The sequence below is a fragment of the Chionomys nivalis genome, chromosome 5 (genome assembly GCF_950005125.1).
Source record: "Chionomys nivalis chromosome 5, mChiNiv1.1, whole genome shotgun sequence".
Classification (NCBI taxonomy): Eukaryota; Metazoa; Chordata; class Mammalia; order Rodentia; family Cricetidae; genus Chionomys; species Chionomys nivalis.
The window spans coordinates 33,958,204-33,968,882 of NC_080090.1; the positions used below are offsets into that span (position 1 = coordinate 33,958,204).

Genomic DNA, 10,679 nt, shown 5'->3' on the forward strand with positions numbered 1-10,679 from the left:
TGTAAGTACACGGCACTCCCTTTGGAACAGATCCTAGGGCTCCATCCAGAGACCTTCCGCAAGGGTCCTGGAGCTTCAAAGCCTGCATACCCAAGAGCTAAAGCACCTGGGCTCTACTGTCCACCCTGGGAGACCCAGAGTTTTGCTTTCGGTCTGGATTGACCTCAAGGCGTGTCCTTGCTGGGCTTCTGTCCCCCTCTACCAGCCAGTAGAGAGTGATCTCCTCCCCCGTGTGGCTCTAGGAACTGATTTCAAAGGCTCCCAGCCAGAAGGCACATGTCCTATACAGGGCACAAAACGGGGGTGCAGAACCTGGGATGAAGCTGAAGGAGAAACATCAAGGGAATAGGCTATGGGCTACGGGAGCAGCCAAGCCAGCAGCAAAGAGCTACTAGCCCTGTCCTGTGGCCATGAAACACTGGGTAACGCCAGTGTGTGAGCCCAGCACTAACTGGAGGGAGGTGCCTGACGTGGGTTCTGCAACTCCATTCCCATAAGCCAAAGATGAAGTTCTGTGACCACTCCATTTTAGAGCTGAAGAAGTTTCAGGTCTTCAGGGCTGGTGTCTTGACCAAGATTTTATGAACATCAGCATGAATCCAGAGTTCAGTCTCCAGCCCTAGACTCCTAGGCGATGATGGCCCACCCCAAGTGCAAATCATCAGAACCTGCATGGGGAAGGCCCACGTCAGCCACTCTCATAATCATCTAACATATCCAGGGGACAGAGACCAGAACAGGTGACATCATAGTGGAAGAGGACCTCTCTCGACTTCCCACCCTCCCCAGCACTGTGACCACCAGCAGGCAAAGAGCCTACATTTGAAGTGGTTCCCTAAGATCGCGATGCAGCCTGGAACCAGACAAGGCCTCTACTCCTTGTGTGTTACCTATAGGAAGGTAGTTCTGGCAGAGGGTAAAGTCCAGGAAGCCAGACTTCAGTTATCCAAGACCCCAAGTGCCTCAGAAGGAGAACAAATAGACAGAAGGGGATGGTCCCAGAACACAGAAGGAGGGAACCTACCAGGACACAGACAGAGCCCTTGAATTCTGGGGCTTATGCCTCAGAGGACAGAATTTACCAGAACAAAGGAAACAAGACTAGCCATGCCCAATGCCCCAATTCTGCCAAGGCCTGGCAAAGCTCTGATCTCTCAACTTGGATTTATTTTTAATTCAAAATTAGACAAACATAGACAGCGAGTTCTACCACCTCCAAAGGGGACCCCAAACGTCCAGCCAGAAATCAAGAATCCAAGAGCAGTTGTCTATAAGGAAAGTCAGTGACCATGTTCAACAGCCCCTGGTCCAGTACCCAAATCAGGCCTTACCCAGGAGGGGGCCCAGTAAGAGAGTGGGAATGGGTCCAGTTCAGAAACTAAATCACAGGTGCCCAGGAATGCCTGAGAACAGGAACTGTGGAGATGAGCTAGTGGGTGTTATAAGAGTTCCAACCAACACACAGGCTGCACTGGGTTCTAGCACCATTGTACAAATGTTTATCAATCAGGATGAAGCTAAGCAGGTGGCTGGCTGGTCTGTTCTGACCCCAGTGGGCCACCTAGCTTTCATCTCGGTACCAGGTGCAGCATGGGAATTGTAGGTTGGCACAATCTGCTCAACAATGAACTTGAAATCTGTATGTGGCAGAGAAGAAGGTCTTTGTGCAGTGGGTTTCACGGTCACCAGCCAAGCCCTGTGGTCTGTTTCCCTTCACATGGACCTCGGGAGCCTGCCCACCCACCCTGGCTTGTCCCAGAAAGTGGCCTCACTGTCCTCCTGCCCCAAACGAAAGGATCTCAGCCTCCTAGACTTCTCACTGAACAGACTCATGCACATGGATTGGGAATCTTCCCCCAGTTTCTGCAGATTCTGTAATGCTTATCTCAGGCACCCAAGTCAGTCTCCCAACTGATGATGAACCGTCAAAGCTACCAGCCCAACAGTGGCTCACCATATTTCAACAGAACGGATATTTCCAAGCTGTCCCCACTCCGTCCACCTGCCCAAGCCCTCTGTGTCAACAGCCTTCTTGGCTATGGCCCTGTGTGAAGATGACATTGCCCCATGACCCCAAAATGATCTGCTCACTCCCATTCAGGCTCCAATGTTGGGCTGCTGGTACCCATGTATGAAGGAGACAGAGTGACCACATGCCATACCCCAGAACACAAAGTACTTGTTTTGTATCACACAACTATTCACATATGCCCAGGACTTTAAAGGATGTGCTTGCTCCATGGGAAAGGCATAGTACCTATAAAACTGAGGTTTCTCACCTAGAAAGCCAGCCTGTCTTGCCTTGTTTCTTTGACTGGCATGCCATTCCTACTCTAAACCATAAGCCATGTTGCAGAGTTTTCCCTATTTCAGTGAGTGCCTGGACCTTGCAGATGGGGCAGATAAACCGTCTTGCCAGCCCCAGGATCCCAGGAGTGGCTTCAGACCCCTGGTGCACAACTTATTACAGCCTCAATCCTACATGAACATAGCCAAATCTGAGGCCCTGAGTCTACGTAACGCTGGAACTATCTGAGGGGCTCTATCCCAGGTGTCTAGGATCTTCAACAGACTACCCCAATCCTCCTGGGCCTTGAGAAGCCCATGGGGAATAAAATCAGGCAGCTAAAGCCCTGTGTCCCCTCTCCCCACCCAGATCTACTAGTCCTCACTGACCAGCCCACACTAGGCCATTGCTAACCCTGACATTCAGAGCCTCTCAGCTCTAGCTATTTCCTACCTGGTGGGAACCCCAAGCCCAGCCCTCCCGCCCCCAGCCAGCTCCCTCCCAGAAGAACTGCACCAGCTAGGATAAAATCCAACAGAGTGGGGTGAGAAAGACAGCCTTTCAAGCACTGACACACATCTGGGGACAGACGGCTACTGAGGCAGGGGACCTGATACAGTGTCCTGCAGAGGCAGGCTTTTGGAAACCCCCTCCAAGTGACACACATGGCCCTTCTAGAATGCTCTGCTCCCTGCACTCCAGTGCAGTGACTGCGTCTCATTCCTCACAAACCCACAGAACCTGGCAGAGAACGTGCATTCAATTCAACTGAGCAGGCCTAGGTAGATGTCTCAAGCCAGCACCAGGGCTCAACCTAGCCCTAGCTCTAAGCCTTCTGTACTGTTTTGCACTGTCTGCCACGGAGCTCATTGGCTAGATCCTTGCCAGACTTCTGCTGTGACATCTGAGAAGAGCAGTAAAGAGGAGAAACCACAACAAGGTAGGTGACAAGCACAGTACAGGGCAGGCAGGGGCCTCCAGCGATGTCGGTTCTCTTAGGACCAAGGCATCCCTGCCACCTGGGCCTCCTGTGTAATGTAAAAATTCATTATTTCCTAGCAATGCTATTAAAAATAAAACCACCGAGACTCCTGGGGGAGTAACAGCAAGTTCTGCGGATGGACTAAACAAAAGGTTAAGTACTTTTTTACAGGAAAGAAACCAGGATTTCACCGATGTGCAATGCAAAATCCCTGTCCCAAGTCCAGAGGCCAGAATGGAGAAGTGGCTCTTGGGAATCAAGCCCTTAAAAGACAGCCCAGCTGCATGGAACCACAAGCCCAAGGCTGGTGTGCAAGTGAGAGGGTGGGTTCTGGTGACACCGAGTCTTCGCTGTGCCTGTCACTGGCCTGGGACCAAGTCTAGAGTCCAGGCCTGCTTCAGGGTCACAGTTCCTCATTCTGGAGCAGCTCCAGAGCAGCCACAGCAGCTGGGGCGCCGCAGCGACTGCATGACGGCCCGCAGAGGGCCCCTGCGGCCCTCTGTAGATAGACTGTCCTCGCTGACTGGTGCCTGCTGCAGCTGCTCAAACTGCATCTCCAGGTGCTTCTGGATGGCAATGCCAAGCACCTCAGGATCCACTGAGGCCCCATACACCTCCCATGTCATGCCCTCAGCATCCCACCGCACGTCCCTCACGGGCGATGATGCTTCTTCCCGGCTGGACCCCAGCACTACCTCTGGAAACATGTTCAGAGTCTCAGGTGCTTCCAGGGACGGACTGGTCGCCACAGCCTTGCAGGCTGCCACTGGAGCTACCTGAACCCCAGCATCCTGGGCTGAGGCCACACCTAAGGCCAAGTCAGTGGCTGAGGTCATGGTCCACACATCTTTGGTCCTGGAGCCAGGTTCTGTCGCTAGCCCTGTAGGCACCCAAGGGTGGACACAGCAGTGAGGATGCCCAGAAACCCCTCCAGGTAACTTACAGTGGAATTTCATCCCACACTGAGCCTGCAACCCAGACTCACTCACGGATGCTACCAATTTGGGAAAGGCCAGAACATGGCAGCAGCCACCGGATGCAGCCTCCCTCATCGTGCAGAGCAGAGCAGGTGGGGGCAGAGCCTGGCAGGAAGTGGTAGATGACTGTCCAGTCGCTTTGGGTCCACCCTGGGGACTGCTGATGAGACCAGTCGTGCCTTCCAGTTCTACAGTTGGCACCAACACCTGACTTTCCCCCAACATGCGGGCTGGTTTAGAAGTCCCATCCTCCGGAGCCAGGTCACTCTGCAGGACTGCAGGAGTCTGGCCATCTAGACCAGCAACACTCCCAGGCTGCAGCTGAGCCCTCTGGACAGGTGAGCTGCCAAGGGCAGAACAGCTGAGACTGGCCTTGTGAGCATCACCACGACCCCGGGTCTGGGCACTATGGACCAAGTCTGAGTGGCTCCTCTGCACAGCCGCCACGCTGGGAGCCTGCAGGCGACACAGGTCACTGATGCCCATGGTAGACACATTGCCGACAGTCCTGCTTCTCCAGTGGCCTCCAGCACCACCCTGTGACCAAGGGCTCGGGGCCTGTGCTTGTTCCATGCTCTCAGTCTGGCACCCCTCTTCCTCCAGAGTCCGGGGACCTGTGCTGGCCTCTCCTGGCTGCGCGTGCCATACAGTGCTGCTGGCACTCTTGCGCAGCTCTGGTCTCTGCTCCCGGCCTTCACACAGCAAGCTGGAAGAACTCTGGGACAGGGGCTGTGGGCGGGGACTTTGGGGTTCCCGGGCACCTGGTTCAGGTTGGCTAGAACTCATGGTTGCCTACAAAAGAGAGAAAAAAAAGGAAGTTAGTGAAGCCAAGTTGGGTGTTGGCATGTCACCTGTGTGCTTCTCTGAGCTTACACTGTGCTAGGCACACGGAGGAAGTAGCTTCAGTCCCAGCTTGCCTGACTGATCAGAGCCATAAGGATATCAGTGACAAGATACATACCAGCCACACCAGGCTTGGCATGTGTCGCAGAGATGACACTGCAAATATCTAATAATCACCGCTTCAGAAATGGGCCCTGGAGACCACCACCATGCCAGCTGTTTGTCATACTTATGAGATAGGTGTGGGTATAGGAACCAGGGGGAGGGGAACCCGGGGGGAAGGCCAAGTGAGCTGGGGGCCTAGGAGCAGTCATGTGGCATCATCGGGAGGCTGTGGGAAAACAGCTCCCAGCCAACCAAAACAGAAAGCCTGTAACAGGCAGTATGACTGGCAGCATCCACTTGGAGAGGTACTGGGGTCTCCTGGGTATAGGTTTGTGGGATATGGAAGCAATGGGTATGGATAAGCTGAGAATCCTCTGGTTCTCCTCATGCTCTTCCACCATCCTCTCCAGCCTGACCCACTGAACGGTGACACATTTCAGACTGTCCTATCAGGGTGAAGAGGAGCAGGGATCCTGACGCTCGCCCACCCCTAGGACAGGGAGACATTGCCATCAGCCCTTAATTCTGGCCCTCACTCTGGTCGTTCATCTGCAGCCATTTCCTGAGCCCCTGCTGAACGCTGCACTCACTGTTCCGCAGCTGGGAACGTGGGAATCATTTAGTGCTGGCTATTCCCGGGGATGACCATCCAGCAGTGAGAGAAAAAAATGCCTAAAAATCAGACATACCCTCTGCAAAATGTCAACTCTCTTCCTGGTGTGGCTATTCCAGCACAAAACCCACCACCACCACCCAGCCCCATCCCGCCCCCCCCCCCAAGCTGCCTAAACTCAACACAACCCCTTTACACCCCACCATCTCCTCCTGAGGACCTTTCCCAGCTGGCCCAGCTGGGCTGTCTCCATCCCGGGCTTCAGCATCATGGAGCCGGGACAGAACGCTCTGGCTGACCGTCATCCCCACTCCCCTGAGCCCAAAGGGTCTGGTATCCAACAGATTGCACCCTGTCCTGGATGTGCAGCTGGCAAAAGGAGCACAGCTGCCATGTGGTAGACAGAGAGAATGAACTTAAAAACAAGGCCATGGAGGAGTAAGCTAAGTGCCCAAAGCTGCCTGAGGAGAGACCCTGCCAAGACAAGGAACTCACAGGGATGGTAGGAGAAAGCTTTCTGGAGAATTATGGAAACCAAGGCTGTGGAGAGAGGGAGAAGGTACCCAGGAGGAACAAGTAGTCAGGGACACAGCAAAGTGACAGGTAGACCGGGACATGGGCAGGGCCAGAGGGTCAGGATAACTGGGCCAGCCCAACCCTCTTGAAATGGGGACGATCACTCTGGGACTCTCTGTCAGGAGGGATGGGCTACAGAGGCAAGGCAGATACAGAAGGCGACAGTTTTTGTTTAGGCAATCCCAATCCTCCCCACCTACCTTAGGCTGATAAAGACTGACAGAAAACCAACCACCCTGCCGGGTGAGCATGACCAAAATGGAATGTTGCAGTGTTCCTGAACTCAACTTCTGCTACAGGAAATACCTCCCTGTCTCGAGTTCAGGACAGCAGGGACAGTCTTGAAGCCTAAGGGCAGAGTCCGGTCCAGTACAACTGCAGGCTTTGATGGAAAGGCTAACCCTTGCCCTGTCATGTGGAGGACACTAGCCACAAGTGGCACCTGAGCACCTGTCATGCAAATACTGTGACCGAGAAACTGTTTCTGATCATTTAAATAACTGGTCACATGTGGCTGATGGCCACTGTATTGGGCCAAGCCACACTAAACACAGCCAGTTTGGTAAGGAGTGGTCCCATCCTAGCTGTTCCTCATGCCCAAAGCCAGACCGGATGGGTGGCAAAGGAAGGACTCTGGTCCACGACTGCCCTCAGGGAGTGCTAGCACCCAACGGACACGGGAAAGTGCTAAAGCTAAAAGCAGTTCCAATGACGACAAGGCCAGCTGGGAATGCTGCAAGCTCAGCCATAGCCTTTGCAAATACTGTCTCATTCCACTGTCACAGCAACCTCATGATGCAATTCATCATGCCCATTCTACAAATGAGGCCACCGCTCAGAAGCTTAGTGACCTGGCCAAGGGCACAGAGCTGGGCAGTGGCTCAGCGAGGAATCAAGCCTGTGAGTCTATGAGGTCCTCTGCACAGTGTGCTGCTCGCTGACCTGACCACTGTAAACACCTGGAGTTCCGGTACCCAGCCCTGCCTCTGTGCTCCCAATGGTGTTTCCTGACATGCCAGTGGAGCTACATGGGAGGGGAGCAAAGCTTGACCGCTGCCCACACACTTTGCCTGACTGTTAGGCTGCATGGGATAAGGAGGGCAGAAAGACACCTGCAGACTGAAAGTCCTGTGGGCACCTGTGAGATCCCACTATTTGGATCCTCCTAGGGAAATTACAATAAAGAACAGGCCAGGCTCCTGGCCTCCAGAGGAAATAGGTGGGACAAGACTGAGGGAACCCCAGCCCCCACCAAGACCTATTGAAAAGCCATCAGCAAGGAAAATGTTGCAACTGCCTACCCAGACAAATTCATCACCCAGAGAGACCAATAACCACAGAGACCCCAGTGGGAAGCTGTGTATCTATTGGTTACTTCATTTAGTTCACTACTCTACAAGTGGCAGAGTGGAGCAATTAAAAAAATGTCAAAGAATCCACAGCTACAAATGGCCAACTTAAAGCCTCACCAGTGCACAAACCACCCTCATGTGCAGCAAGCAATGTAATGGCATTTTACATTACAAACCCCAGCTTTACAGAAACTTCCAAACTAGCTTAGCCAAAGAGATTCACTTGGTCAGAGGCTCCAATATTTGCCAGCCCAAGAATCTAGGACATGCTCGGTAGGAAGACCAAGGTGCCCACTCAGCCCACACTGTGACATGCATGTAAACTCCCCCTTGTAAAGCTAGTCCTACCCTACAAGGTTGCTGGGAAGACTTGAAACCACAGCATTGTAAGAATTAGCACTAGGGATGCTCTAGAAGCAATGATACCCTTTTGGGAAACCACCAACATGCTCAAACAGGTAAGCTTCATCTTTTAATTCTTGCTACCCTTACTCTATCCTGTGACATTGCCAGTTTCCCCAGTGCCCCCATCACGTAGTTTCCCAGGGCCTATTTTAAACTTTCACCTAGGCAGACTATGCATATACTGAAGTGTACATGCTGCATGCCTAAAAAGTCATGTTACAGTCATGGGCAGCTTCTAATTTTACCCAAAAGAGATCCTGGGATGCAGCTGGAGAGGTTGCTCAGTGGTTAAGGACACACACCGCTCTTGCAGAGGACCTAAGGTTTGTTCCCACCACTCATGCTGGGTGACTCTCAGCTATCTGCAACTCCAGCTCCAAAGGATCAGATGTCTCTGGTCTCCCACAGGCACCTACACTCACATGTACATCCCCACACAAAGACACTCTTCTGGGAAGATGTTTTAGCATGACATAAAAGGCACACATATCCAAGAACATTTCTGTTGAGTAATGCTGTTCCTCCTTGATGTTGTTTCTCTGGCCTTGCTTAATGTATCAGTCATAATGGCTGTGGCTGGTGTCATGAGATCTGTCATTGCTTGACTGTCAACAACTAAAGAATCAGCCACCCTCACAAACAGCAAGCAATCATTGTCATTTTGAATAAGAACCCCCCACCCAAATTTTCAGAAACTTGCAGACTAGCCCAGCCTGAGACTGCTGATTTTATTTGGTCCCGTTCTCGGCTCATCTGAGAAGCCCAGACCCTTGGGATGTACCCACACAGACTTCTAAAGGGGCCCATCGTAGGCCACGCCATGTCATCCTTGTAAGTGCTCGCTTAAGCAGCAGATGAGTAGATGGCAGCCTCTGTATCCAGAAAGCCACAAATGTGGGGAGCAGGGGAAGAGGGGTGAACCAGGACTAGTCACAGTTAAAATACAGAAGTTACTCAAGGACCAGGAAGGGATAACCACTACAAATCCCTCAAGTCCCTTGTACAGAAGGGTGTGGCCACCAACGGCAGGTGGTTTGATCCATTCCAGAGCAAATGAAGGGTCTAACAGGAACACTCAGGCCAAAATTGGGGAACGCAGCTGGGAATATTTCTAAAAGAGTTCCGAGGCTAAAACTGCCCTCATAGCTTCTAACCTCATCCAGAGAACATAGTGTCTAAAGACACAAGAATGCTAGGAACCGGTTCTCGGAGTAAGTGTGGCGCAACAACCTGCAAGATGCCACCCTGCTCACCACTGAGAGATCTAAACCCCTAGGAGTCCCGGAGCCTATGCCTGAGCCTGGCCCCGTGATGGTTTGCTCCCTCCCTCAGAGGTGCTTCTAGTGGGTCTGCTGTCACAGCATGGAAGCAGCCCCGGTGGCCCCTGTGATCCTTCCTGCACTCCCCAGCATGGGCACACGCCTCACAGTGGTCACCCCAGAGATCAAGGCACAGGCCTATATGCAGTGTGAGCCTGCAGGAAAGAGCATTGGTACACACAGCAGCAGTCCGCACGCCAAACACAGGCCGCCCCTGCTGCGGGCAAAGGCCTGAACGCACCACACACCACGCAACCTCCCTGGCCAGGACTCCCTTCCACGCACCTCCACAGCAAAGCCCACTGGGTCTCAGGAAGAAGGACCCAACATAAGCCTCGGAACTAGGCTACAGACCTTTCCAGGACAAAGACGGTGGCTCAAAGGACATGGGGCAGGGAGCTCGTGAGTAGAGGTGCTCCCTAGCAGACGAGAGCGGGGTAGCTGGCAACAGAAGACAGGGTGGGAGATGCGGATGAAGAGAGGAGGAAACCGGGAGGGAAGAAGCAAAGAAAAGCGGGGCGGAGGCCAATGAACACAGGTTCCGGGCCGAGAAAAACAAACAAACAAAAACCCGGAGGCTGGGAAGAGGAGACGCGGAAAAGAGAACCCGAGAGGACAAGGGGAGGCGACAGTGCGGAGGAATGCGGCGCAGGCAGCGGCGAGGAATGGGTTCAGGGTTGCAGGAAGGAGGGCGCCGCCCACCCCACCCTGGCACCCACCAGGGCTAGCCTCTCACCCTGTCGACACCGGGGCGACCGAAGCGCTGCGCCTGCTGCCGCCACAGGTGCCAGGCGCCAAGATGGAGCCGGGGCCGCACCGGGTCTGGCCAGCCAAGGTGCAGCCGACCACGGAACCCTCACTGCCGAGGGGCAGACAGGGAGGTTGGCGCTGGTACCCGGTGCAGGGGCGCTGGGGTTGGGGGGAGCGGCTCTCTCACCTGGGCGAGCCCCGCCTCTCCACTGCCTCTGCACCCAGGCCCCGCCCCTGTCTCGGCTCCGCCCCCACGCCCACTCCTCTAGACCCCGCCCCCAAGGGCGCACAGCCCCCTTCCGGACCCTCCTCAAGGCGGTTTTCCCCACTGTGGAATTTTCCATCTTTGCAGCCCTATGGACATGGCCGACCGGTGTGTTCCAGTCTCCCATCCCCAAAGGGCGCCACTATCATGTCCCAGTCACACCACCTCCCACCTTTCATGGTTAGCTCCTCACAATCCTCCAGGT

The 10,679-nt window shown here is 53.9% G+C and overlaps 1 protein-coding gene across 1 annotated transcript; it reads right to left on the reverse strand.

The window, feature by feature from the left end:
* Positions 1-2,868: 2,868 nt before the first annotated feature.
* Gprin2 (G protein regulated inducer of neurite outgrowth 2) lies at positions 2,869-10,326 on the reverse strand. Its single transcript, XM_057770570.1, has 2 exons — positions 10,196-10,326; positions 2,869-5,038 (listed from the first exon to the last, which is right to left on the reverse strand). The coding sequence occupies exon 2, from the start codon at positions 5,030-5,032 to the stop codon at positions 3,683-3,685; it is 1,350 nt and encodes a 449-aa protein (XP_057626553.1). The 5' UTR covers positions 5,033-5,038; positions 10,196-10,326; the 3' UTR covers positions 2,869-3,682.
* Between the last annotated feature and the right edge of the window lie 353 nt (positions 10,327-10,679).